The sequence below is a fragment of the Agelaius tricolor genome, unplaced genomic scaffold (assembly GCF_023055355.1).
Source record: "Agelaius tricolor isolate 1412-34295 unplaced genomic scaffold, bAgeTri1.0.p SCAF_23, whole genome shotgun sequence".
Taxonomy (NCBI): Eukaryota; Metazoa; Chordata; class Aves; order Passeriformes; family Icteridae; genus Agelaius; species Agelaius tricolor.
The window spans coordinates 11,067,411-11,094,975 of record NW_027269283.1 but is presented as its reverse complement, the minus strand read 5'-3'; the positions used below and the strand labels follow the sequence as shown (position 1 = coordinate 11,094,975).

The 27,565-nt window shown below is 51.3% G+C and overlaps 1 protein-coding gene and 1 long non-coding RNA gene across 3 annotated transcripts; one reads left to right on the top strand and one right to left on the bottom strand.

The window, feature by feature from the left end:
* Positions 1–210: 210 nt before the first annotated feature.
* RBM38 (RNA binding motif protein 38) lies at positions 211–25,106 on the top strand. Of its 2 annotated transcripts, none has more exons than XM_071446798.1 (4): positions 211–576; positions 1,241–1,364; positions 1,976–2,030; positions 24,626–25,106. In XM_071446798.1, the coding sequence occupies exons 1-4, from the start codon at positions 409–411 to the stop codon at positions 24,834–24,836; spliced, it is 558 nt and encodes a 185-aa protein (XP_071302899.1). In that variant the 5' UTR covers positions 211–408; the 3' UTR covers positions 24,837–25,106. The 2 variants fall into 2 exon arrangements, with proteins under 2 accessions (XP_071302899.1, XP_071302898.1); XM_071446797.1 differs by lacking the exon at positions 24,626–25,106 and adding an exon at positions 13,221–14,663 and having other exon boundaries at positions 218–576.
* On the bottom strand, positions 14,301–20,621 carry LOC139599494 (uncharacterized). Its single transcript, XR_011682245.1, has 2 exons — positions 20,327–20,621; positions 14,301–18,930 (listed from the first exon to the last, which is right to left on the bottom strand). It is a non-coding gene; the product is annotated as an uncharacterized lncRNA (long non-coding RNA).
* Positions 25,107–27,565: the final 2,459 nt, after the last annotated feature.

The following is a 27,565-nucleotide window of genomic DNA, read 5'->3' as shown; positions in this document are numbered from 1 at the left end:
GCGCCGCTCCCCGGGACCCGCAGAGTGCGCGGGGCCCGGCCCGAGGGTCCGGCCCTGGGGATTCCCGGTGTGCGCGGCGCTGCCGGGGCTCGGTGCGGGCCGGGGGCTCGGCGGGGCGGGGCGCGGGGACCCCCGGGCGGGGCCGGACTACGCGCCCCGATGGCCCCTGCGCGGCGGCGGGGCGGGGCCGCGCGGCCCTACAAAGGCGGCGGCCGCGGCGGGGCGGCCGCTACTCACCGGCACCGGCGGGCTCGGCGGGGCCGCGCTCCGGCTCCAGGCGCGGCCATGAGGCGGCTGTAGGGCCCGGGAGCCGCCGCCGCTCCGCTGCCTTCGGCCGCCGCGGGGGGCTCGGCGGGGCGCGGCTCTGCTCGGGGTGGATGCCGGCCGGGGCCGGCCGCTGCCGGCACCATGCACACCGTGCAGAAGGACACCACCTTCACCAAGATCTTCGTCGGGGGGCTGCCCTACCACACCACCGACTCCTCCCTCAGGAAGTACTTCGAGGTCTTCGGGGACATCGAGGAGGCGGTGGTGATCACGGACCGGCAGACCGGCAAATCCCGAGGATACGGCTTTGTAAGTGCCGCTCCGCTCTGCTCCGCTCCGCGGCGGGACGGGCGCTGCCCCGGGAAACGGGCCGGCAGCGGAGCCCCGGGCTGCCGAGCCCGCCGGTGCCGTGACAAACTCCCGGTGCTGCCGGACAGACTCCCGGACAAAGTCCCGGTGCGGCCGGGCGGACCCCCCGGTGCCGGGCGCTGCGGAGCCGCCGCCCGTCCCGTGCCCGCTGCGGGAGCGAGGGGCTGGGTCAGGACAAAGGCTGGGCTGGGGGCCCGGGAGGAGCCCCCCGTGTTGGCCGAGGCCGTGCCGTTCGTTCGGCACCTGCTCCTCCCTCCCGATGTCCGTGCGGGTCCCCGCATCCCGCCCGCAGCTGCCCTGAGCTTCTCTGAGCTGGGGGTTTTGGGAAGGGCTCCACCAGCTTCTTAAAAAAGGCGCAGGAGGCGGTGGAAGGGCAGGGGAAAACAGCTGGCACCGGCCCAGCGGGGAAACCGGGCGCAGGGGGAGCGCCCGCTTTTCCATCGAGTCCCAGCAGCCCTTCCCATCTCTCCGTGCAAGCGAGGCTGCACGAAGGGAGTTCAGCTCCCGATTCAAAATAGAACAATAAATAAACTCCACTTTAGTGCCTGTTGCCGGAGTGTTTACAAAGCGCTGTTGCTACAAACAAGGCTGTGCTCGATTCCAGGTGACCATGGCAGACAGAGCTGCTGCTGAAAGAGCTTGCAAAGACCCAAACCCCATCATTGACGGCAGGAAAGCAAATGTGAACCTGGCGTATTTGGGAGCAAAACCAAGGAGTATTCAAACTGGTGAGGCATCCAGGAGATCCCATCTCTCTGTATTAGAATAACTTGTAAGACAAGGAAACAAGTTCCTCGGGCTGGAATCGTCTGATCTGACGATGCACGTTTATCTGCCCACCATAGTTCTGATTGTTGGCTGAGGACACTGCATGGTCCAGTTACCTCTCTGCTGTATCTTCCTACTCAGCCCTGCTGCACTGATGTTACTCACCAAAGTTCATCTAACTGTGTTAAAGCTGTTTCCTTCCACGGCAGATCTGTTTGCCCGTAAACCTCTTTGTTACGTGAGAATTAACAGTAAGATCCACTTTGTCATTTCTGCCTTTGGTCTAATGACCACAGTACCCAGTGTGTAAAATAAGGCTTTATACCCCATTGTCTGTTCCACAGCAGCATGTTCACAGTGGGCTTTCATCATGAATTCCCATCTGCTCCTCGTGCATATCACATATGCATGTTAAATTTAACTTGTTTCTAAATGGGGCTCTGAATTTGCTCACATGCATAGCAGATCAAATGCAAAGACGTGTGCTGTAATTTTGCCTGTGTGTTATGAGTTGAATGGTACAATGGATGCCATTCATTAATATTTCTTTTTTTCTGAACCTTTTTTTTAGGTTTTACCATAGGTGTGCAGCAGCTACATCCAGCCTTCATTCAGAGACCCTTTGGGTAAGTGGAAATGTTTCCTAACAGTCTGTTTGAAATCAGATTCACAAATCAACTTCCTCATTATTTGAAATGTGTGAAAAAAGCCTTCACCGTCAAGACTGGACAGTTTCAACAGCTGTTGTTAATGTTCAGAGTACTTTATTTCTGGTGGAGATTTCAGAAGTTTTGTGCATTTGTCAGCTTTAATGTAATTCCCAAAGATCCTTCTTTATCCTCAGTAAATCTTAGTCATAATAAACCCAGTGCATTGCTCGCTGTTTTGCCAACTTCAAGAATTCACAGGAATTCAAATAAATGGAAAATAGTTTCTCTATTATAGTACTTAAGGTGTCAAAACAATTAAGCAAATTCTGTTCTCATGTTTCTCAAATAAGATCGTCTGCTTCTTCTGTGCCATTTCCCACGTAATAACGCTTAGGATACAGTTTTATCCTAGAAAACAAATTGCATTGGAAACAAAGTCTGTTACTTAATGAAAGTAACATTAGGTCAAAAATTGATTTTGGACAGATGTTATACAAGGCTTGAATAGTCTGCAAAAGTGGGCTTTTGTCTGCTGTTTTCAATAGCTTATACCATCCCTACTCGGTTAGAAAAGTCCTCTTTTTATACATCTAATAGGATCTGGCAGCTGCTCGGCAAAAGACAAGTGTGCTTCACGAGAACAATAGTGACTGTCATACTGCCCTCATTTAACTGTTTAATGATTGATGCAGCTCTTTTTTTACACCATTTCAGAAAGTGAATATTGATAAGGTTTTTTATTATTATTTTCTAAGAGCATTAAGAAAGTAGGTGCATTTTTTAAAGCTTTTGAGCACTGCCCTGGTGTGGTTTTTGTGTGACTCTAATATAAATAGATGGGATTTTGGCCTTTGTCAACAGCAATACTTCATCCCTTCCCTGCTCTCTGCTCATTTTTTGGGGGGTGTTTCGTTTCTTTTTTTTTTTCCTTTTTTTTTTTTTTTTTTTTAAGAAAAAAGAAATCTGCTAACAATAAAACTTTCATTCCTCTGCCCTTATGGCCGCAGTTGCCAACTGCCTGGGTAATCTCATCCCGATGAGTTTCTGGATGTGAGAGGCTGTGTTGCCACAAGAGTGCACAGCCCGTGTCCGTGTGCTGTGTGGGGCTCAAACACGCCGCTTCTCGCAAGCGCTTACAGCTCTGCTGGAAGGCCTTGAAAAACATCTGCCATGAAAGGAAGAGTCTCCCCTTCTTTGGGGCAACAGTCACATTAGTCTGCATAGACCAAATGCTGCTTTTTAATAGTTCTCCTTGCATGGGGGCTGCAAGGAGCTTTCATAGCCCCCAAAGCAGCCTTGAGATGCAAACCCAGAGGCTTTTGCATGGGAATGTAGCAGAGAAGTTGCCAATAAAAGCAGCCTCTGGCGAGTCCTGCCATGCATGGGAGCAGAGAAGAGCAAAATGGTGAAGCCCGTTAAAACTCCTCTTGTTGGCAGGAGCACCTTGCAGATTATCTGCAGTTTTCTGGGTGCCCTTCCTACCCTGCAGCCGCAGCTCTTGAAAACATTTTTTTTTTCCAACAGTTTGCTTTTGGTTTCACATCCAGAGGAGTGTGGGATCGACTGATTACATGTTCCTTGTGATCTAGACAGTTCCTGTTGCAGTTCTTAGGCATTGGTTTCATCATTAAACCAGCAGAGCTGCAGTTAGCACATACAGTGGAGAACATTATAAATTATTTATCAGTTGCCAAGAGACAGGAACCAGGAGAATGGAGGGCTGGAGGCAGGGGATTATATATCATTATTTGCAAGCATCAGTAAACAAGAATTTAATTGAATTCAGTCATTGCTGCAGCAGAATCACTGGAAATGTGGGTTATGCAGAATGTGTTTACCTGAGCACCACCTTCACCTGAGCACCACAACTGGGGCTGCTCTGTGGCTTCTGAGCAAAGCCTCAGGTGCTCGGTCGAGCAGCAGAGCTTGGCTGCCAGTTCCCTCTTTGTCTCCTCAGTAGACCAACAAAATGAAGAGCCTGCCAAGCTCCACTCCTGCATTCCCTTGGACCCACAATTTCCTTGGCCCTCAGTGGGATATGAGGGTAGATGAGGAGTTTGTCAGGGTCTGTCACTGAATTGCTGTTGTCTGTTTGCACCACACCGGGTGGATCCCGACCTTTCCCAAAGGAAGCTCGGCGGCTCGGCTGCTTTGCCCCTGGTGTGAGATGTTGCCTGGCTCTCCCTCCTGCAGTTCCTGTCTCTGCAAAGTGTTTGTGCCCAGGGGTTGGCATTGTGGTTTCCAAAAGATGATTGTCATGGGGCACAGGGTGCTTGGTGAGTGAGCTGGGCTTGTCAGGGCAGGAATGAATGAAGAACCGTTAACTCCTGGGCAGTTAACAAAGAGCAAGCAGCCACTCATGTCCCAGCTATCAAGCCACAAAACGCAGGTTTTGATGAAACCTGAAATGAATGGAAACTATGAAAATTACCCAAACACCAGAGAGGATTATTTATAAACTGAAGGCTTCCCCCCCCCAACCCCAGACACCTCAATGCAGCTGTAAATATTGCCAGGGCTATGCGGAACAGAAAGAGAAACCACGAGGAGCCTCTCTCCTTCCTCCTGCTGTCCTGGCAGGGGAGGCACTTGCACAGCAGACAGCACGGAGTCAGTAGTAAATCCTGTTTGGAAAAGAAGTTTCTAGCCTGTTGTAACCAGAGATCTTAACAGTAATGCAAGGCAAAGGATATGTCTGTGACTTGGAGATCCGGCTGCTGAGTTTAGGGAAGCAGCATTGGGCCTGGGGCTCAGCCTGGGGCTTGCAGACTGTGCTTTGCTTGGAGGCACCTGGCATTGCTAGCATGTCCCTGCAGCTGCCGTGTTTCATGTGATCAGGTGATGTGGCAGAGCTACTTGGTCCCACCTCGTGGTTCCCTCCTCTGGGACTCTGGAAGTGGAGGCAAGTTTGAGTCTGTGCAGGGAGTGGGGATTCCCTGGTTCTCCTCTGTGCTTGCTGCTCTGGACACAGCATATGGCAGATGCATTCCTGTGGCTGTGCCTCAGCGAAGGAGCTATCTGTGTGGGAGATCTACCAGTGACTGAGTAAGTGACTGAGCTCCTGCAAACATAAAGCTGTCTCTTGTGGCAGGATCCAGCTCTTTCCATAGCTGCACATTGGATGTCATTGCTCCAGAGACCCCATCCATGTGTAGTTACTTGTTTTGGTGGCCCCTGCTTCTGGCCCACATTTGGTCTCCGGCAACGTCAGAAAGAGTTAAATCTCTTTGAGTTTAAAATTTCATGCATTGATGCTGCTGCAGTTAGGAAGTGAAGAAAGTCTCTCTTTGTGTCAGCCCAGACTCCCTTGCAGCTGTTTATCCTTAAAATTTCTCTATTGGGTTAAAAATAAAAGGCGACAAACTTTCATCTTTTCTGTGGTTATGCTTATAAAAGGGCACGTGCTGTGCCCAGCCTCTGTCAGCTGGCATCCCCCTGCTCCAGCTTCCCACTGCCCACTTACCCAGAGCTGCAGGCTGCAGGATCCCATCCCACTCTGCCAGGCTCATGTGCATGGAGCACCCAGCACCTGGTGTTAGCCTGTGCCAGGAACATGAAAGCTTGGGTTGGAAAGGGGGCATTTCCTAAGAAATGTCCAAATCCATTTTCCAAACGGCTTCAGCTGCTGGTTCTCATGCATGGTGACTGCTGTTCAGACCAAATGCTTGCCTGTCAGAAAGAAATCCCTTTCTTATTTTTTTATTATTTTATTTAGTTTTTTTTTTAAACATAAACATGTATTTATAAGCAGCTCAGACAGCTTTGAGGATTTTCTTGAACATCTGCTTCAAGATGGCAGATGCTGGTGTCAGGCCCAAGGGTTTGGTGCCTATTTCTTGGGGTTGGGGCAGAATTTGCTCATGTTCTGCCTGTGAAACAATACAAAAGCATGGTCTGATACAGTGACCTCACACTTGGCTATGTGAATGCTGTGAGCTCAGACCTGTTGCAAGGGACAGGCTCTGGGTGTAGGATCTGAGCTATTCCTGGGCAGTCAGGGCATGGGCTTGTGTGTGATGGAGAGACAGCTGAGCTGGCTCTAGCTTTGTCTCTACAGCACATGGCTTGAGTTGTGCCATCTTCTCTGTGTGATTCCATTGCCTCTGGTGGTTTTCCTCTTCATCCTCCTCAGCAGCAGAAACCTGAGTCCTTTCCCGTTGGTGCAGGAGCTGGGGAGTGGCAGATCCAAAATTCACCTGTGTTGCTCTGGCTGGTGCCACAGAGTCCCAATGTGGCAGATTGATGCACACGTCTGAATTTCCAGAGCAGCTCAGCTTGTGCTTGATCTCATGTTTCCTTTGAGCAGCTGCTGGCATATGGGCCCCAACTCGTAGTATTAAGCACATGCCCAGTAATTGGAATGATGAATGCAGCCCTGGGCATCCTGCCCTGGCGCTGAGGGCACCAGCCAGGGAACCAGACAGTTGTTGTGCTGATAATTTGGTAGCAAGGACACCGGGTCACTTCTAAATACGACTTTTATGAAGAACTTGTTCCCCACGGATGGGAGCAAGCTACATACCAGAGCTAAATATACTCCATGATCACAAAAGATGAAAAGTCCTGGACCTCGGAGTTAAAACTCAGTCTCCTGTTTCTCAGTCTCCAAGTGCTGTAAACAGAGTTGTGCTGTCCCCTGCAATTTCCCTGTCACCAGCTTTGAGCATTTTAGCTGTCCTCTGTCAGACTTGAGCTGCCCTGGCCAAAGCAGCAGAGGCTGGAAAAACCATGCTGGATCCAGGCATCTCCCATGATGCCAGCTTGCAGGAAGGTGTGGAGGGGTTGGATTGACATTTCTTTAATGTTCTACTGCCACAAAGGCACAACTGGTAGCTGAAATCACAAACTCTTAAAATGGAATTTCTTTCTTGGCTGAGAAATTACTTAATTACTTGTTTTATTAAGTGTAGGCCTTCTTTTATCAAAAAGAGATATTTCATTGCTTTTTCTGTAGCTGAAGCATTCTACTTCAAAATACTTCAAGAGAGGGATTTAGATGAATCAAATGAGTGGATGGTTTTAATTAAAGGTCAGTGGAAGGGATCACGTGTAAAGAAAGAAAGTCTGTTAAAAATGGAACCAGTTGAAAGTAGTCACTAATGTGTATTATTCCAAAACTTGTCAGATACTTCAGAAGGCTTTAGAGATGTTTCTGCCATCGATTTTCTCTAAATTGCAGAAGAAAATTGGAGAGCTCAGTCAAAGGCAGAATTCTGGGGCTTCCTGAGTTGATCTGTTGGAGACCCTGGTTTTCCCTACCATCCTACACGAGGATGTTGAAGGACTCAGGTTCCTGTCATGCACTGGTGTGAAACAGTCCCTGTTTCTTCTGTCAGTTAATTTCTGGTTTGGCTGTGCTGATAACTGGAAAGGGGAGGGGTTTTTCCCTTCTCTGGAGAGCTGACTAGTTGTGGATAAACTTCCATGTGGCTTTTTCCTTGGTGCCAGATGGCTCTTGTTTCAGGCAGATGTTATCTCCTGCTACCTGAGTGTTTTTCAGCCTGCTTCTCTCCAAAACTATTTTTGGTCTGGCCAGCATGCCTTTGTGTGGGATCATTTTTTTTTTTTTTTTTTTTCCTTCTTCCTTTGGGTGTGGGGGAAGCAAGATGCAGAGGATAAAGCAGTTGAGCCTGGCTATAACTCATGGTGGAGCTCAGCATGTTGATCTCAGACTCTTGGTTGAGCTGAGGAAAAGTGTTAGATCTTTGGGAGGTGTACTCCCCTCTTTGGTCTGCAGCCTTTTTTTTACTTCTTTCGGGTTTTTTCCCCCACTGACTGCAGTCTGGGACAGTCTGTGTGGCATGTCATGCCTTGGTGATTGCCACTGGTGTGGTGCCATCTGCTCCCAGCAGGGAAGCAGGAAACTCAGTCCTGTACCTGTCTGCACAGGCTGCTGTGTACATCTTCTCAGAGGGACAGAGGAGGATGAGGAGAAGGCAGACAGGCAAATCAGGTACAAGAGGAGCAGAAATTGTCTTGACTGCTTTGTTATTTTGTGTTTGTGTCGTATTGCAGCAGGTGATGATAAATCCCATGGAGCTGCAGAGTTCATCCCTGTGTGACTTTGAGCTGGCTGGGATAGCTGGCTGATGAGGCAGAAGCTGTTGACATTTCAGTGCATTTTTAAATCAGCTTTAGTAGGGACATTTCAGGAGTTGGAGCTTTGTCATGTTGTGGTTAGATCCCAGCCCTGTCAGGGAATGGTGAGGGATGGTGGAGTGATCAGGGCACAACCAATGTCCTGACCTGCACCCAGGTGTTAGCGGATAAACTGTGATCCCCTCCTGGAGTGGGAGTCCTGGTGGGCAGGCAGGGGCATCCTGCAGCCTCCTCCTCATGTCTGCACTGAGAACAGCACCTGAATTTCTCACATTTCCACAGCCTGTCACCGTGGCTGGGGCCCGGATGATACCTGTGGCCAGCCCTGCCTGCACTCCACACACGTTTACTGAGTGTCTCCTGGAGGTGAGTGCTTGCTGGCTTGGGAGTGTCCCTCAGGAACGATTCCTTGGAGTGTGAATCACACCAGGATGTGTGCCTGCATCTCCAGCTGTGCCCTGGTGCCCTGGCACTGCCAGTGCACGTGTGGGCTGTGCTTCCCAGAGCAGCTTTAAACTCAGGAGCCCACTTCAAAATACACCTTTGGGTGTGCCCTGGAGGTGTCACATCACCAGGGGCTGTGCTCAGCTGGTTCTGCAGCACCCCCAGCACCCCCTGCCATCACGTGCTGTGGCAGTGTGGGTGTCCCTGTGGCAGCCAATGGCTCAGCTCTAGTAGAAATGGAGGCCAAATTCCTGGGGTCAAATGCCAGAATTTGTGCCTTCACTGGCAGACACAAAGGGCTCTGTTTCTTTTATTCTTCAAGGAATAAAAGGCTGGTCGTGGTGGTGGCATTTGTGTGCTGGTCTCTGTGAGGCTGCCAAGAGCCCTGTGCCCCTCCTTGTTTCCCAAATGTTTGTGTGATGCCGTGTCCCTCCTGACAGAGGGGTGCAGCTGTCTCCACCTCTTCAGAGCTGACTAAACCAGCTCCCAGCAGGGCTGGCAGAGATCAAGGGGTCAGGAACTCCCACCTTGTTGCTCTCCCAAACTCATGCAGCGTGCAGGAGCAGCTTGCAGGAACAGCTCATGGCTCATGTGTAGGAAGTCCTGAGAAGGTGCGGCTAAAGCACATTTTAGGTGTAATTCTGATAGAAAATAGTCAAATATATAAAAAGTCTCTGAGATGAGCTCTGCTGATTGATGAGAGCTTGTTCCTCTCCCCAGTGTTTGGGAAGAGAAGTGGGACACGTTTCCTCCTGACTTGTCCCTTTTTTCTTGCTGCCCCCCAGCCAGCCCTGCCCTGCTGCTGTGGTGGGGAGACCTGGGTGGTGGCAATTTTGAAAGGGACTTTTTCATCTGCCTGGAGCCACGGGTGCCTCCCCTGGCATGTTTGAACATCTCCACCCAGACCTGCACCTCAGTGGGGCCCCTTTTGTTCTGTCCCCCCACCAAAGCAGGACAGAGCCTGTGTCCCTCTGCCAGGGGCTCTGTAACCATCTCTGTTCTGCTTCAATTCTGGCTGCTGGGGCATGGTGCCACATGGTCAGGAGTGTGGGCTGGCACCAGTCCCTGCTGTCCCCTCCTGCTGTCCCTCCCGTGCCACTGCTACCTCCGGGCTGAGGTTTGACCCTGCTCCTTGTGTTGGGTGGCCTTTGCCTGTGGCTCGTGGTGGTGCCAGCAGCATCCTGTCCATCTGCTGTTCACAGGGTGACTTTGGTGTGTGGTGGCCACAGCTGAGCACTTGGTTGGTGTTTTATAATCACACCGTGTGTGTTTTTGATGAAGTTCTCTCCTGGCTGGCAGGGCCCATCGTGGGGGATGGAGGAGAACTGCAGGGAGGGAGGAAGGGAAAGGCATCTTAAAACACAGATGTGACTCATCCTGTAGAAATTCAGATTAGAGTTTGCTGTTTTCTAGAAAGAGAACTCCAGAACAGCTTTCTTTTAAAAAAAAAAATATCTCCTGAAACGTCATGTTCAGGAATAATGGAAGAGGGGGAAATACTTTAAGATTTTCTGTGGATGCTAAATGTTGCCAGCAGAGAACTTCGTCCTACTGCACTGGTTTGTTTTGTTTGTAGCTGCAAGTCATCAAAGTGACCTTACTTTGAGTTGTGTGTTTGTTTTGATTGATGAATTGCCATCTGTCCACCTAATTCAGAAGACCAAATTGCATTATACCTTGATTGAAATTTCTAGCTGAATTATTGAAATCCTACAGACCCAGAGAACCTTTCCTTTTACATTGACATTCCCTTTAGAAGCAGATCCTGGACTTGCTGAGTGTGGTTTTTTAGTGCAGTACCAGCTATTGTGAGTGATGTGTGCTTGTGTATGCACTGGGCTAGTGGGATGGATTTCTGAGAGCAGGGTCCAGGAGTACATTCTGCCTTCCAAGCTAATGGTGCCTTTTATTCCAAACAGCACTGAAAAGCTGGAGTTTTTCCTTGCTGAAGGAAAAATGTAGTGCAGGATGTTGCAGATTTGCTGTCTCTGAGCCCACCGAGGAGCTCTGTGTGTGAAAGCAAAGCCAACAGTGCAGAGTTTCTTGGGAGGACCTGGAGTTGTCCACTCACCCCACTGGCACCACGTCCCCCACATGGGCTGTGCCAGCTCAGGAGAGCAGTTGGGTGGCAGCAAGGGACATGGAGGAGCTGCTCAAACAGGATGATGCTCTGGCTGGGTTGCCAGGGTGTCCTGGTTGTTTGGTGAGCACAGCTGGAATTCCTGTGGGCAGGAAAAGTGCAGGCCCCTCCTCTGCTCCTGCCAGCGGGTGGTTTTTAGTGGGTGGTGCATTTCTTGTTGCTTTGTGGAGTGATTTTAACTTTGTTGAGCCCTGGAGTACCAGGAAGCCTGGTGGCAGGGAGAAGTGAGGAGCAGCCAGAGCATCCATCCCAGTCTGGGATGCAGGATGTTGGCTGATCTACCAGGGCTAGAGCAATAACCATGGGCAGAGCCTGCTCATCTCATGCCCAAGGGCCAGTGCCTGGGGGTGCCTCTGCAGAGCCTTTCCCCAGACCCTGGCAGGCCCAGAGAGCAGCATTGCACCTCTGAGTTATTTAAAACAAGATGAAAGAGAAAATCCCCCAGTGACAGGCGTGAGGAACCTCTGTGTGGGACTGAGCCCTGCTCCTCCAAGGGGTGGCTGCCACTGCCTGGTGTGAGTGTGTGACATGGAGTGCCCTTGGGCTGAGCTGGTGCCTAAGCTCCAGCTCTGATTCAGCTGTGCTGGCCCCAGTTTAGATCAGAGCTGAACAAAAGGGGATTCTGTGCATTTCTGCTGCCTCATCTCATTCTTGTTACCCACAGGGTGATGCTGGGTATGGTGTGCTTATGGGCTGGAGGACAGTGAGGTTCCTCTTGCTGTCCAGGGGTGGCTGGTGGCCTCAGAAGAAGGTCTTGAACTGAATCAGAGGTTGAGATGCTGCTCACTACCATCCATCCTGCCTGGGCATATGGAAGGACCCTGATTTCAGAGGCAGTGTTGCTGTGTGGGGAGAGGAGAGCAGTCATTCTCTTGTCATGCAAATTGTCTCAAGCAAAAACAAACTGCATATGGGAGTGGGAAAAGGAGAGAAAACTCGGTTCAGACGAGCCCTTGTTTGTGAGAAGCCTTTCTCCTGTCTGAAGAGAGATCAAACTATCCAGTGCTGGTTGTAAAGCAAGTGGGAACAGCCCTGTAGGTGCTGGGTAGGAGGGACCAGCCCCAGGTGGACCCTGGCACACTGCAGGTGGTGGCTGAGATTTAGGATGCTCAGATAGAATGAGGGTAAGCACGTACAGCCCTGTGCCTTGTGAAAAGCGTGTGGGAGGCTTTTAAAAGTGGTTGTGTTTGAAAATGTGCTGTCACACACATCCACACAAAAATCCCCAAAATATTTGAATCTGCATAATCTCTCTGCAGACTTTTGCCTTGGGGATTTTTTTATTGGCCAAAATGAGTTGGGTTTGGAGACAGGGTGGCACAAGCTTTTAGGGGATGGCTTTGCCTCATGTGGTTCAGCAAGCAGGACCTTCTCCCCAGGGTGGCTCTGATTTTCCACTGGCACTGTGCCATTTGCTGGTGATAGCCTGCACCCCCTATTTCTTAAACAAACCCCAGATGTGTCACCGTGCCACACTCTTCAGGCCACATAAATTCCCCATTTTTGCCTGGCCCGTGGCAGTTTGTGTGGATGTACCTAAACCTTCAGGTTTGCACAGTTTTTGCCCAACTGTTTGAGACCTGACTTGACATGAGCCCTTTGGAAAATACAGCCCTTTCATTTCCATGCTTTCTTTCCCCCCTCCCTTTCCTCCTCATTAGCAGTTTCTAACAAATTAGTAGGCACTCCTGCATTAATCACGTCCAGGATCCCTCCATCTATGGACTTTAATTGACTGTGACATTGTTAAGTTGCTCTCAGCAGCACAGCTCCTCAGGGCAGGGGGAGCCTGGGAGAAGCTGCACTTTTGGGCCCTCATGGAAAGGGCAGCGGAGATGCCAGAGGCAGATGTGACAGCTCATGGACACAGGAGTGTCACCGCCCTGCCAGCTACTGGGGGGAGGAAAGCAGCATTAATATCTCGTGTTTTACAACAAACACCCTGTAGCATTCCCTAAACATGTGGTGTTGTGGAAACATGGTGTAAGTGTGTAGTAACTGATAACACCTGGCAGGCTGGAGGGCCTGGGGTCAGCGGTCATTCCTGGTGGGACAGACACATGGAGGGTGACACACTGTCCCTGCTGCCAGGAGATGCCCCACAGGGGCTGTGGGTCCTCAGGACCCCCACCCAAGTTTGGATGGACAATACGGGAGGCAGAAAGGCTGGCAGGGACAGGCCGAGGAAATGAGGTGAGCCAGAAGCTGTGTCACGGCCTTCCAGGGAGCTTATTTTGGATTTCAGCTGCCTGGATTACAAGCTGTGGGGACCAGGGTGTGTGTATTAGTAGCAGCCAATGCTTCACCTTGCACTACACCCTCAGGTCTAGGAGTGTTTGCTTCTTCTCCTCCCCTCGCTCGAGGGCCGCACTGCTGGGCAGCACCGTTTCCATGGCTGGCGCACACGAATCTGAGGGGAAGCGGGGCTGTGCAGGCCAGCCCGACCCCAGCCCCTCGCTGACTCTCTCCCTTTCCCTCCACAGACTCACGCCTCACTATGTTTACCCCCAAGCCATCATCCAGCCCAGCGTGGTGATCCCCACCCCCGTGCAGTCCATCACGTCTCCCTACATCGACTACACGGCCGCCAGCCAAGCCTACTCCCAGTACACCACAGCTGCCTACGACCAGTACCCCTACGCTGCCTCCCCCGCCGCCGGCTTCGTGGGCTACGGCTACACCACGGGCACGGTGCAGCCGCCCCTCAGCGCCGGCACCCCCGCGGCGCCCGCCGCCGCCTTCGTGCAGTACCAGCCGCAGCAGCTGCAGCCCGACCGCATGCAGTGAGGGCCCGCCCGGCCTCCCCGGACAATCTCTCGCCCTGCAAGGATACCACTAGGACAGCAAAACGACAAAAAAATTATAAAAGAGACAAAACCAACCCCCACCAAAAAAAAAAAAAAAAAAAAAAAAAAATCACCCTGTCCCTTTTCCCCCCTTATGTAGGTGCATATTGATGCCTAAGCTATTTATAGTGTTGAGGGCAAACCCCCAAATCCTTGCAGTCTGATTGTGCTTATGAAAGTGGACTTCTGGTAAGTTTTTTTTTTCCCCCCCATTTTTTTTTTTCCTTCAATCTGGACAGATACTGTCTTGAAGATGTTTTAAAAGCGGCTGAAATGTTTCACAGGAAAATGACAGATTCTTGCACACATGGCAGTCTGCTTCCATCACCTGTGGTCTTCTTTCTGCCCCCTTCCTTCCTCATCCAGCCTACAATCCTCTTATTTACTGGTGAGGTACAGAGGTACTTGGAGAACATGGAAAAAAAGCAATCTTATTTTTTGGTTGTACAAAAACTTTGTAATACTCAGAGATGCCTTACAGAAAAAAAAAAAAGCAAAAGAAAAACTATTTTTTAATATTTATTGCGATTTTATTCGCATGAGCTGTGAATTGCAGACAGAAGAATAGTAGTAAGTATCTGCCTTGTTTAATTCTCATTTTACTAAATTATTGTATGTAGGTAAAAGTTCTTAAGTAATTGCTGAATCACTTCAACATGCAAAAGGGAATATTGGCTTGAAGGAGAGCAGAATATTCCTTTAGTCAACGCACTGTACTATTTTCTTATTGTAATTGTTACTCTGTTAAGATTATCTCAAATTTAGGTATATTTTTAAATGCAAAAAACCAACCAAGAATACTGAACATTTTGTCTACTTTGGTAGATCTTTTGTTACAATGCTGCAACCTATGAAGACATTTACAGTATTTATGTAAAAGAGATTTGGGGCTGTTGGCCAGCAAGGTTTAGGAGAATATCATGAGTGGAGCAATAGAGAAAAAGGTGTTATGTCACTGAACAAATGGGTAAATGTAACCTTTTTATGCCTGTAATCCAACAGCCAAATAAAGGAAGAGAACAGGCGATGTAAGTGCATTTCTACAAAGACAGCAATAAACTATTTTAACTTTTAAGATTATTCGATGATGTATGGTGCCATGTTTGCTTGGCTGCTGTGCCTTAGGGGGTATTTCCCAGCCCACCTGGCTGCCCCTGCTGGGCTTCACCCTCCAGTGTGCCGGGCGGGCTGTGACAGGAGCCCCTGCTGCCACCCTGGCAGGCATCAGGGGCTGCCACCATCCTGCAGCGTGTCCCACACCGCCCTTGCTCTGCGTGTCCCGAGGCACCTCAGGGTTTCTGAGCTCATAGAACCCTGTGGGCTGGTGCCAGCTGCTTCCTCACACTGCCTGCAGCAGAGGGTGGGAGGTGCTGCCATCCTGGTGCAGCTCCAGAGGCAACAGGGGCAGATGGGATCTCATCCCAGAGTTTTCGGGCCATCACTTTCCTTGTGTTTTTTTGCTTAAAAAAAGTTGGGGGTTATTTTTCTAAAATGGAATTTCTCTGAAAGAGGGTAGTCTGCCAGAGCCCTGTCCTGGTTAAGGGGATCTGCTGAGGGTGTCTCAGATCCAGCAGAGCCAGGCAGGTGCCAGCAGCAGAGAGACTTTCACCCTTGAGCCTCATTCGCTGCTCTGGTGCTACATTTGACTTCCCCCAACCAACTTGCTTTAGAAGTTCAGTGTTCAGGTTTTGACAGTTACAAACTTCAAGAATTAATCTGGTAAAAGTAAATAAAATTACTCTGTTTGATCATGCCAGTTATCTGGTTCATCTCCATAAAGGTCACAGCAGGTCTGGTGCCAGGAAGGGCTGCGTTTTTGGCACCAACATTGCTGCTGGTTCAGGTGGTGATGCCTAAAGCCATCCTGGGGGAAGAGAATGCTGTGGATTGAAAGCAGAGGCAGTTCAGCACTGTGGCTGCCCTGGGGAGCTTAAATGCCCACAGTGGGCATGTCAAATGTCACCAGTAGCCCTCAGAGTAAAGAGCCCATCTCAATGAATGGAAACAACTCTCCTGCCTTGCTTGTGTTGCGTGAGAGTGCAGATCCTGGTGGGGCTCTGCTCATCCTGCCCGGGGTTCTGCTTACAACCATGTGGGTGACATTTATTTCCTTTTTAAGTAATTACTTTCTGGAACTGCTGTGGGGCTGCCAAAGGAGTAAGAGCCGAGTGCTGCATCCAGCCTGGCCCAGGCCCTGCCTTTGAAGTGCTATCAGGGCTGGAGATTATTCAGCAATTCTTCTTTCTCCCTGTCAGGAGTGCTCCTGAGGAGAAGGGAGGGCAGGATTTTTGGATGGGGGTGCTGGGAGCTGCTGGGGAGCAGCGTTGAGGTGCCCGTCCCCAGGCAGTGGTGCCTGGCACTGCTGAGCTGGGCTTTTGTCTTTGCTGGGGATATATATACATGTCCCCTGCTCCATGGGGACAACAAGGCTGCTGAACACGGATTTGTTGTTGAAAAAACCCATGTGTGCAGTGCGCTCTGAAGTGAAAAGAGCGATGATTTTCCATTTTGCTGTCTGATTTCCTGAAAGGTGGCCAAAGTGCCAGGAAGCCGGGGCGCAGGCGGCGCTCCCAGCGCCCGCACCGCCGAGTGCCATTCCTGGATCCCGCTCAGTTTTGCTCCGGGCTCATTTCGAGAAACAGCCACATCAAAACAGCAGCAGGAGCAGCCCGACCTGCCTCCTTCCTGCTTGCGAAAACCCGGCTGTGAAATTGCAGAATCGTGGGCTCTGCCATCCTCCTTCCCGCTGGGAGCGGGGCTGTGCTGCCAGGTGGTGCTGGCAGCCTCCGCAAAGGAGCCCAGGCACTTCCCTGTCCTGTGCTAGGGAAAGTGGGAAGAGCTCAAAGGGTTGCTGTGTTTGAAGGACAAGAGCTAAACTGCAGAGTATGAGCAGTGGGGTGTGGGTGAGAGGCAGAGCCTGCCTGGCTCCTGACTGATCAGGGTGGCACAAGTGCTTAAATAATTTTGAAATTGCTTAAAAGTACAATTTGATTTTTTTTAGTGCATTGCTTGATGGACCATCATCTTCCACCTCCTTATGTGGTCCCAGCACAAAGAAAGCTCATTCTGGGCAGCTCAGCTCTGCTGCAGTCAGCCAGAAGCCAAGGGAGGGGACGAGCAGGGGGGTCACAATGCTGGTTTTAAAAGCTTCAGTGAGCCACAGGCACCAGGAGGAGCAGCAAGGGCTGGGTGGTTTTGGCAGCACAGCCCTGGCAGCACCATCTGCTTGGCAGTTCCTGGGGTGGGACCAGCTTTGGGGGGCCAGACCTTGTCCTGGGCACATCCCTGTGGCCATGCTGGCAGCTGACCCAGCCCAGGCCACCTCTCAGCAGCTGTGCCCACATGCCCAGTCATTTGCATGACAAATTCAAATCTTTTTTATAGGAAACCATCACACTGGGGCTGTCAGGAGGAGGTTTGGCTTGTGTGGGCCGGGGAATGTGCAGCCCCTCTGCTGTCATGGGGAAATGTCACCATAAATACCAGTGCTGGGTGCTGGTCATCATCTGGATGAACCCAGCCACAGTCTGGCATCATGTCCTGGCATCACCTCCCGTTCCACCTGGCAGCAGCGAGTGAGAGACAGCCCTGTACCCCAGGGTGGCTGCTGCCAGACCTTCCCCACTTGCCTGCCATGAAAGGGGATGTCTTGGGTGAGATTTCTGCCCTTTTCAGGCACTCTCTCTCCCTGGGGTGTCCCCTGTCACAGAGGCACAGCCAGGGCTCTGCTGCCAGCTGCCTGAATCTGCTTTTCACAAGGAGCAGGGGGTACCCAGCCCACACCTCTGCAGTGCTCCCCACGCTGTCCCACCTTGTTTTGGGGACACTTGGGCACCCCCACGGGCTCCTGTCAAGGTCCAGAGCTTTGCAGTGGCACCCCCAGCCAGTGGCTATCCCCAGGATGGGATGGGAGCACTGGGGACTGCCAGCCCCCACGGCCCAGCTCCCCTGGCTAACAAGCCCCAAAACTTTGCACTGAGAGGGAAAGGCTGAGCACACCATTTATTTGCATAGTAACTGGACTGCTGTTAGCACTTAGCCTTTAAAACAGAGTTGACAGCAAAATGTTTTTACCCCCTCAGATACAGGGAATGCTAACAGCATCCTTTTTTTTTTCTCTCTCTCTCTCTTCTGGCTGAAACTTGTTTTTCCCTCCTTTGTGCCTCTCTGAATCCTGCCAGCATAGAGATTCCCTTGTTCAGAGAGTAAAAAAAGAAGAGAGAGAAAAAAAAAATAGAAAAAGAAAAACTTAAGCCTGGGATTAAAAACCATCACTAAAATAGTTTGAATAACAAAGTCAACTGACCGGCCGGGGAGCCGGTGAATGCCTGTCACGTATCAGCCGGGCACGGTCACGTGTGGCACTAGATAGTTCCTGGAAAAGCTTCTGCTCAGCCTGATAGACCTGTGCCTGCTGATACTGCTGCACCCACTCCTGGAGGGCTGTGGGAAACTTCCTGACAGGCAGATAAATTGGGGGGAATAAATAAATCAATCTCCCTTGGGTACCAGAGGCAATGGGTGTTCTTGAAGTTTTTCCATCCTAGTGGTCCTGGCACCACTGGGCCAGCAGGACTCTCTGCCCTTACTGATGTCTTTAGCAAGGGAATTTGTGCTGGGTTTGTGGGTTTTTTTTTTCTCTACACAAATTTTTCACATTGTTTCAGGTGCGTAAAAAATCAAAAAATGGGACCTTGCATGAGATAAAAGCAGAGGGTTTGTACCTACCCCAGGCAGAGCCAACTCAGACACATCATGTGGGGCCATGCAGCCATGGAGTGTGTTACTGAGGGGATTTGTACCTAAACCCAAACCTAAATAACAGTTTTATCTTCTTGCTGACTCCAGCAGCACAAATCTGGAAGCAGAAGGATGCAACAAGGCACAGTGACAGCAATGATGGCTCAGATAAAGCCACACAGTGTGGGAGGTCAATTAAAGACTCAGATTTATTAGCTGTGTGCCCATGCTCAGGAGGATGATGAAGCAGTTGGAGATGGAAAAGTTGGTAATGGAAAGGTCAGAGATAGAGGCTTGTGAGAGGATGAATCAATGAGCACCCCAAATCCCAGGAGCCAATTTTTAAAAGCATTTGCCCACATAAAAGTGGAGACTGTGGCCTTTTATAAATCAGCCAGGAACATGTCTTGGTTTGAAAATAGCACTGAGCATCTTATTACATGTTTAACACTCAAAAGATCTTTTAAAATCAGACTCAGCTCATTGGAGTGGCTCCTGTTCATGGATAAATGGGGGCTCAGTGTGTGCAGATACTCACGGCCATTCCTGGTCTTCTGTAGCATCCACGAGCTGCTGACATCTGAGCACCTTAAACAAAACCTGAGCTCTGCAAAATGAAAGTGAAATGAAATAAATGAGTCATGCCATTAGTCTCCTGTGAGCTGGCTTTAAAATTAACAGGTTTTAGACATAAACATGGTAGAATGAGCCCTGGGGGAAAGAAAAGTCCTCCAAAAACCACATCCTACCTTCTTTTCAACAGTGCACACTGCTCTTTATTTCATGCCACTTTAGTAAGGTAAACTAATTTGGCTCCCTGTTTCCAATGAATTTTATATGTGGAAAAACATTTATATTATATACATTATAAATCTGATTAGAAACATGTATGTATGAAAAAACATGTGGTTTTATCAGTAGCTGTGTGCATTCATGTGTGTATGTGAAAGAATACACATAAATCCCTTATTTCAAGTGGCATTTTAACTTTTACTTCACAAATCCTGGCTCCTGAAGATGCCAGGTGTGCACAGTTTAGAAGATGATTTAAAATGAGAAGCATAGCATAACAGCAATGCAACCAAATTTAATGGCTGGCAGCACAAGCTAATCTAGGGCAAAACCATGCCCTGGACTGAGCTCAGGCTTCAGCAGACTGGGAAAAACAGTAAAAATATCCCATGCTGGTGTGAGATCCATGCCTGGAGATGGGGCAGACCCCAGGGGCATCCCCCATCCTTTTGCCCACTGCTGCCATACGTGCTCAGGCCCTTTTCCTCTGTCTGTCTTTCTGTCTGTCTGTCTTTCTGCATTCCCCTATGTCCTCTTCAATCAGCCAACCCCGGGCACTTCAGCCTTAGTCTGCTCAGCCCAGAATACAGATATTTTGGGCATCTGCAATCTGGATGAAAGCTCCAGTCCTGCCAGGAATCCTGCACAGGCTTGAATGGAAAAAAAATAAAAATATCCCATGGAGTTGGGCAAAGGCTGCCAGGCTGCCCCGGGCCCTGTCCCGCAGGCAGGGAGCAGCCCCAGCCCCTCTGCAGCCGCCAGCCAAGACAGAGCCTGCAGGAGAGACAATAAATTAAATCCAAATGTTTATTCCATTGGCACTGGCTGGGTCATGTGCCTCGTGGGGCTGGAGAGTGCAGGAATATTTTCTTGTAGCTGTCGAATAAACTGCTGGAAATAGTGGCTGTGTGGAGATCCTGGGGGAGGCAGGGGCTGAGACCTGCTTGGGTGGGTGGGTGGGTGGGTTGGGTGGGATGGATGGATGGATGGATGGATGGATGGATGGATGGATGGATGGATGGATACACACACACACAGGGGTTGGGACAAATTCAGAGGCTGGGCCAAGAGCTTTGTGCACAGGCAATGGTTTTGGGGGCAGGTGTGGGGGTCTGTGTGCAAGTGAGACGCTGGAGACTGTGGGCATGTGAGGACCTTGGATTGCCCTCCCTCCTTTGCACACACACAGAATTAACCCTTGCCATCCTCACCAGACTCAGTGAGCCCTGGATGTGCAGGGCCCTGAGCTCCAGCACAGCCCCAGACTCTGCAGAGTCTCCTGGCTGCTGCAGGTCACTGTGCAGAGATGCTTTACAAACCTCCACCCCATCAGCACAGCCCGCTGCCCCACAGGTCCCAGCACGGTGGTTACAACAGGCTTACTCATTTCTGCAGTGAGTAAGACTGAAAGAGGAGCCCCACAGGGGCAGGACTGGGGCTGATAAGGAGCAGCTCCCTAATCTCCAGCCCCAGCAGCCGAAAGGCTGAGGGTGATAACTCCCAGAGCCCCTGGGTGCCAGCAGTGCAGGGTGCTGCTGTCGGTTTGTGTTTGCAGAGCTGCACCTCCTCACCTCGCAGGGCTTGTCTGCAGTGCCCAGCCCAGCCCAGCACCCCTCTCCTTCCCCAGGGGAGACAGCAAGAGCTGCTGGTGGTGGCAACCCCAGGGCTCACACCCTGGCCTGCTCAGCTCCTCTGCTCTTCATGCCTTGAGCACAGGCATAGGGAAATGGGGCTACAGGAGGCAGCATCATTCACCTGAACAATCAACTCTGTTTAGGAAAATCCAAAGTTTAGAAACTGGAGGTAGGGAAGGTCCCAGCTTCATGCTTCATCCTCGTGTTCTGAGTGACACCAAGAAGCCAGGAGCACAGCAAAGCTGGCACTCCCCTGATTCAGGCCTGGGCTGGATTTAGGCTCAGGTGCCTGGTTTTTGCTGGCTGGGTTGGACCCTGTCCGTGCCCATCCCCGGTGGCACACACACCTGCACCAGCAGCACCCAGCACTGCTGCTCTGCAGGCTCTGTGTCACCTGCCCCAGCTCCAGGGACCAGCTCCACTGTCCCCTCACCAGCCCCATGTGCCAAATTGCACATGATAAGCTCTGCTCCATAGCACATTTTTGTCAGAGGCTAGCAAGATAAAGTCTGAAAATAGCTCACCATGACATCCATCAGGGTCTGTGCCACTGCATTTCCCACGTGCTGCTGTCCTTCCTGCCTGGCTTCAGCAGGGACCATCCCTGCAGCAAGGCTGGGTCCTGAAATGCACACAGGACATGCACAGATGCTCCTGTCCCAGAGCACCGTGGCCTCCAGGCAGCATGGCACTGAGTGTGACATGGCTCTGAGCGTGACATGGCACTGTGACATGGCTCTGAGTGTGACATGGCAGTGAGTGTGACATGGCATTGAGTGTGACATGGCTCTGAGTGTGACATGGCAGTGAGTGTGACATGGCTCTGAGTGTGCCATGGCACTGCCAGCCCTGCAGGGCAGGCTCTGCCTTTTTGGGGTGCCCCTCTCGCACAGGCCCCGCTGCAGGGCCCCCGTCCCATCCTTGGCTGGCTGCAGGAGCTCTGTGCCCTCTCACAGCCTTTGGATCCGGCCAAACACCACTTGGCCAAATCCCCAGCACGGGAACAAAAGCAGAGAGCCCCAGGATGGGAGCTGGGGAGGCTGCAGCTCCCTGCACAGCTCCTCTGCAGAGCTGGAAACCAGCGGGGCATGGAAGGGAAGCATCCCCTCACTGCCTTTGCCACTCCTGGGGCTGTCCTGCGTCCTTCAGGGGTGCTCTGGTGGCTCTCAGGCTGGGTGCCAAGGGCAAGAGTGGGGTGCCAGCATCTCCTCCTGGAAAGGCCACTTCCAGCTCTTTCCTTGCAGGGTGAACCCGCTTCTTTAACCCCTCTGGTGCCAGCTGGCCAGCACCATGCCCTGGCCGTGGCTCCTGGGCTCTGCCCTCACAGTGCTGCCAAGTGAGTGGCATTCAAAGCTTTAGCCTTTCTCAGCTCTCAGGCACATGCTCCAGCTCTCCCTTATTCTGTGTTTAGTTTTGGGCAGCCAATATCACGTCATATTTAAAGGCGCAGTTTCAATTCATATCTATCTCGATTTATTTTTTTTTTAAATGAAAAACAAGATTAAAAATAGTCATCAGAGAAAACAAACACTGTAATGCTCACACAGATTTTTCAAACAATTTCAAAAATGCCCATGAGAGCAACTGCTTTTAAGTGTTGAAGAATGACAGTGGAGACTTTGCAGTGCTCTAAGGAAACAAAGCATTTTATACGAAGGGGAAATAGTCCAGGTGCTACTGTACCACAAGCCACAGCTCCTTGCACTGCACCTGGCTCACACCTGGCAGGGGGCAGGTGGCCCTGCAGAGACATGTTGGGATTACTGGGAAAGTCACACCAGCATCTCCTGGCCACGCCAAAGAAAATCATTCCATTTCCTCTGCCCTGTGCCTGGGAGGGGCTCGTGAGCCTCCCCAGCTCAGTGTCACCCAGCTCAGTGTCACCCTCAGTCTCAGCACAGGCTGTTGTGGCACACAGGACACACTCAGGTGAGTTCTGGGCTCACAGGGATGTCACCTGTGCCCAGAGGATCCTGGGGTGCTGAGGAGCCAGCAGAGCCCACAATGGCCTGGACTCGACTCTGCAGGCTGGATGGGGCTGTTGGAGAGTTGTTTAGTTCTGTTAAGGGTTTTCCCCAGCCCCATGGCCTCACTGCCCTCCCTCAGAGACACCAGCAAAGCCCCAGGGACCCTGTGCTCTGGGGAGCAGCAATGCAGCACAGCTCAAAGCCTGAGGTGTTTGGGGCAGGGCTGTGAGGAAACCCCAGCAGGAATTATTGGAAATGTGACATGGACTGCATGGAAAAAGGGGGGTTCCCCCAGCAGGGCCCAAACTGTGCCAGCACCCAGTGAGGCAGAAAGGCTGCCCCCCCATTTGACCATAGGGCTGCAGAACCAGTGGGAATCTTTCTGGTGCAGATCAAGGGCTGGTCTGAAGCCCCTTTTAAAAAGCTGATTCATCCCCAGCTCTACCCAGCCCTCTGTACACCAGAGTGCTGCAGCCCCCAAGGCCTTCTCAGGGGCATAAGGATGCTGAGGCCAGGGGAGAGCTCAGCTCAGGGGAAAACCACTCTGGAGAGATGCAAACCTGCCTGGAAACCAGGGTTGTACCACAGCTGCCTGTGGGCAGAGTACAGGCAGCACCACTGCCTTACACAGCCCGTGCTGCAGGAGCACGTGGCACAGGCCTGTCTCTCCCCATGGAAATGGCAGCATGGCATCACTGCCCACCTGGGAAAGGCTCAGCTTTGTCCCCTTGGTGCCCCTGGATGCTATGTAAATACTGACAGGATTTCCTTAGCAGCATGAAATGCACATCTGCTCATGCAAAGCTGTGGGGAGGTGGCCGGTGACTGGTGCAGGAAGGTCACTGCCATGCACGGGTGCCTCCCCTGCATGGGCCAGCCTCCCACCTCGAACTTTGGGCCTGAAAGGGCTTCCTGCACCCAAACCAGCCACCCCTGCTCCTCTCCTTGCCCCGAGAGCTGAGCAGGCAGCAAGGAGGCTGCCACAGCTCCTCTGCATCTCACCCAGGGAGAGCCCCCAGCCCTGCAGCTCTGCTGTCCCTGGCAGGCTCCAGAGATAAGGCTGCAGGATGATCGCTTTGTGCTGTCATCAGGACAACACAAAGCCTGGCTGCTTCCAATACTGTTTTTCCCCTTAACTGTTCTATTTCCATGCGCCTGTGCACACCCAGCTCTTGCCAGAAAGGCCAAGTGCTGATCATTGTCAGATGGTTCACACAGAGATTTCTGGTTTGTTTTGTTTTTTCAAGGATCCAAGAGGATAGGGGGATGGAGAGAACTTTGGTCCTCTGCTTAAAATAATCGAGCTTTCCACTGTCTACGCCAGGCTCAGGCAGATATTTGCATAACAAATGAGCTTCTCCCCTCACTTCAACCCTGGGTTACCCCTGCAGCAGTTGCACGAGGTGGATCCATCTCCTTCTTCATCTTCAGCTCCATCAGCTCCATCTCCCATCTCAGCCCTGAATCTGAGGAGGGGAGGGCATGGGGAGGGTTGTAAAGTTTTGGCACACTTGTCAATCAAGACTCTAAATAGCCTCTGGAACATTTCACCAGTAAAAACATTTGCTTGGTGACCAACAAATAATTCCAAGCGTCTTTTATCTTGCTGTAAAAATGCCACAAAGCAGCTGATTAGTGGAGGTTTCTCTCCAAGCTAAAACCTGTTGACAGCAGGACTGAACACTGACTTTCCTGTTATCAGCAGAAATGGCCTCTCTGTGCTGGGCATTCTCCAGGCAGGGATGGACAAGCACAAGGCACTGCTCTGAGAGCCTGTTTGGGTGCACAAAAACCAGGCAAAGCCCTGAAAGTTTCACAGAATTTTTGTTTCACCCCTGAGACAGATGAACACTTTGCTAGTTCACATGGATAAATTATGCTATTGCTATTTAAACCAATTTCCTTGCAGGCTGCTCCAGAGAACTCCTGCTGCAATGGCTGAGGTCACCATTTCCAGCCCAGCAAGAAGATTAAACTGCTGCCAGAGTCCATGGCCAGACCTGCTTTGTGCAGAGCCACACCACCTCAGCCTCTCTGCCAAGAACCTGGGGAATTTTCCAGTTCCCATTCTCCTTCTGGGAGGCAGAAAGTGGGGGAGTAAAGCTTACATACCTTCATGAAGATCTGAGAGGCATCAGGAGGGTTTTCATGAGAAACTGGATGGAAGCAAATGCTATCAGAGTCCAAATGCACCATTAATTACACCAGAATCTCATTCTGGGGAGAAGGGAAGTCCCAGCAGTCCTGCAAGAGCCTTCTCAGACAATGACTGAAAAAATGTTGCAGTTACTAATTTTGAAATGAGTTTTTGAAAGCGTTAGATTGTTCTTGCATGACAACACATTGTGGGTACACAATTAAAAAATGAATCCATGACCAGTCAGAAACAATCATTCCTCCCTTTTTCATTTAGAGTAAACTCTGAAATCTGCCTTTTTTTTTTTTACATAATTGTAATTATAGAGCAAACCTCCAGAAGCTTTTTCAACATAAACATCCACAGGTCCTTTCTGGGCAGCCCCCTGATATCAGTGAGTCACTGCAGCCCCCACAGCTCCAGGTGGAGGGCACACATCCCTCCTCCAGCCTGTTTCCCAGCATGGGAAATGCTGCTCACAGCTCCTGGAAACCAGGCAGCAAATGCTTCATGTAAGTTTTGAGATTCAACCAAGCTGGGCTGTGTCTTTCCACAGCAAACTCCGAGCATCACAAAGTGAGGTGCAGGGTAAAACCCCAAAGAAACTCTCCTGAGTCATTTTTCTTGCCTCTGTGGGTTTGGGACTGGTTTGTGTGGACCCTATCAGGCTAGAGGCAGGTGCACCCCTCCTCCTGTGTGCTGTAGCTCTGTTGATGCCCCCAGAAGGAGCAGAGGAGCAGAGCTCAGGGCAGGCCTCTCCAGCGATCCATGGTGGTTTGGCTGTGCTGCCCTCAGCCCTGGGAGCAGGTTTGAGCTGTGGCTGTGCTGGCACAGGCTCAGAGCACACACAGCACGTGTCCCCAAGCTCCCCTGGACCCCTGCTGTCTGACTGGTGTTTGGGATGCTGCTCTGAGATGCTGCTCCCTCCACTTGTATCTCTTGACCACAAACCATCCTCCTTTACAAGCAAACCCCCCCAGTCTTAGCAGCTCCACCAGGCACTGGCAGGAGACACCAACACACTCCTGAACACTGGGGCTGGCAGCCTGAGCAGGGCAGGACAGGTCCCCAGGGCTCAGCATGGCTCACAGTCCAACCTGCTGGGCTGCTCTGGGTTTTGTTCAACTCCATCAAAGCCTCAGGGACACCAGATGGCTCCCGGGGATGCTCGCCTGCAGGATTTGGTTTGCAGCACAGGAGTTAAGCCTGGCAGAGGCTGCAGAGCAGCTCCCCCCACCCTGTTCCAGAGTGGCCTGGGGTGACAAATGGCTCTGATGGCACCAGGGTGTCCCCAGCCCACACCAGTGCCCAAAGCCTGGAAAATGCATTCCTGCTCCTGGCTGTGCTGTCCCAGGCACTGCTGTGTCCCAGTGGAATGGGGAAGGGGAAGTTCTGCTGGGTTTTTGGAGAGCCCTGGTATGGGTTGGAGGCACAGGTGGGGATGGCAGTGGGAGCCAGGATGCTTCTCCTGGTGTCTGCTAAGAAGAGACCAGCCTGGAGCAGCCTGAGCTGCTGCCCAGGCCCCCGAGATGGAGAGGCCAGGAGAAGTCTGTCCTCAGGCTAAAAGAGCCTCCAGCTTCCTTCCCTCCCTCCCATCCCTCCCTGCCTTCCTCTCCAAGTGTTCTGAGAAGCTCATCCCCAAGAGCTGGTCTCACCCTGGCTCAGCCAGGTGCAACCAGACCCCTCATCTTGGGGCACCATCCCAAACAGTGCACTGAGAACCGGGGAAACTGAGGCACCTACAGCCACAGGACACTGCTGCAGGCTGTTCTCATACTGCTTGGGAGGGACAGAAGGGACCATGGTGCCCTGGACCTTTGGTTTGACCTGGTACCTGGTACCTACCCCCCCTGTCCCCTCCTCGAGCTGGTGCCAGCAGGTGACAAATCCTGCAGCTCCAGTACGTGCTGCCCACAGGTACCAGGAGCTGCTCCAACGGTCTCTGGCTAAAAAGAGAACAAAAACAGCAACAAAAGACCAACAAATAGTTGACTCTGTTCCCAGGCAAATAAAAAAGAATGGGTTTGATCGTCACTGCTGTCCCTTTGTTTACCGAATGCAGTAACAAAAACAGCCAGGAAAGAAAAAAAAAATATTCCCTGATAGGGACAATTTATTGTGGGTGAAGCAGGCTGGGACATGCCCCAGGGAAGGAGGGCCAGGCTCGGTGTGGATCTGCTGGGGACGGGAAATAAACGTGCTCAAAAGCACTTAAAAAAACCTGAAAGGACCAGCCCGGATTGCAGCAGTTAGCAGTGATATATTCTTGGCATGGAAACAAAAAGCAAATTCATAGCAGGTTTGGAGCTGATCTTACTGGCTTACATGGGATTTTATACTTAGGTAATTCTATTGTTGGCTGGAGCTACCTGATTTATGCCTGAATAAGGTCCTGATCCTGCTAACATTTACTGATGTACTTTAGTTTTACCTTTGCCCCAAGACATCCTACTAATTTCCCTGCAGTGAGGGCAGTGCCTGTCTGCAGAGCTGGGGCCTTTGCAAGAGGAAAATCTGTGTTGTAATGCCTGAAAGGGAGAGGAAATTTCACAGTGAGTCACTAACTCCCCCAGCCCCAGGCAGGACACCCAAGGCTGCCAGTGCAGCCCCACAAAATTTGGGGAGCAGTGGTGGAACATCCTCAGCACCAACGTGCAGCTGCTGCATCGAGCTCTGAGTCCCTGCAACACAAACCATCAGTTTAACACCAGT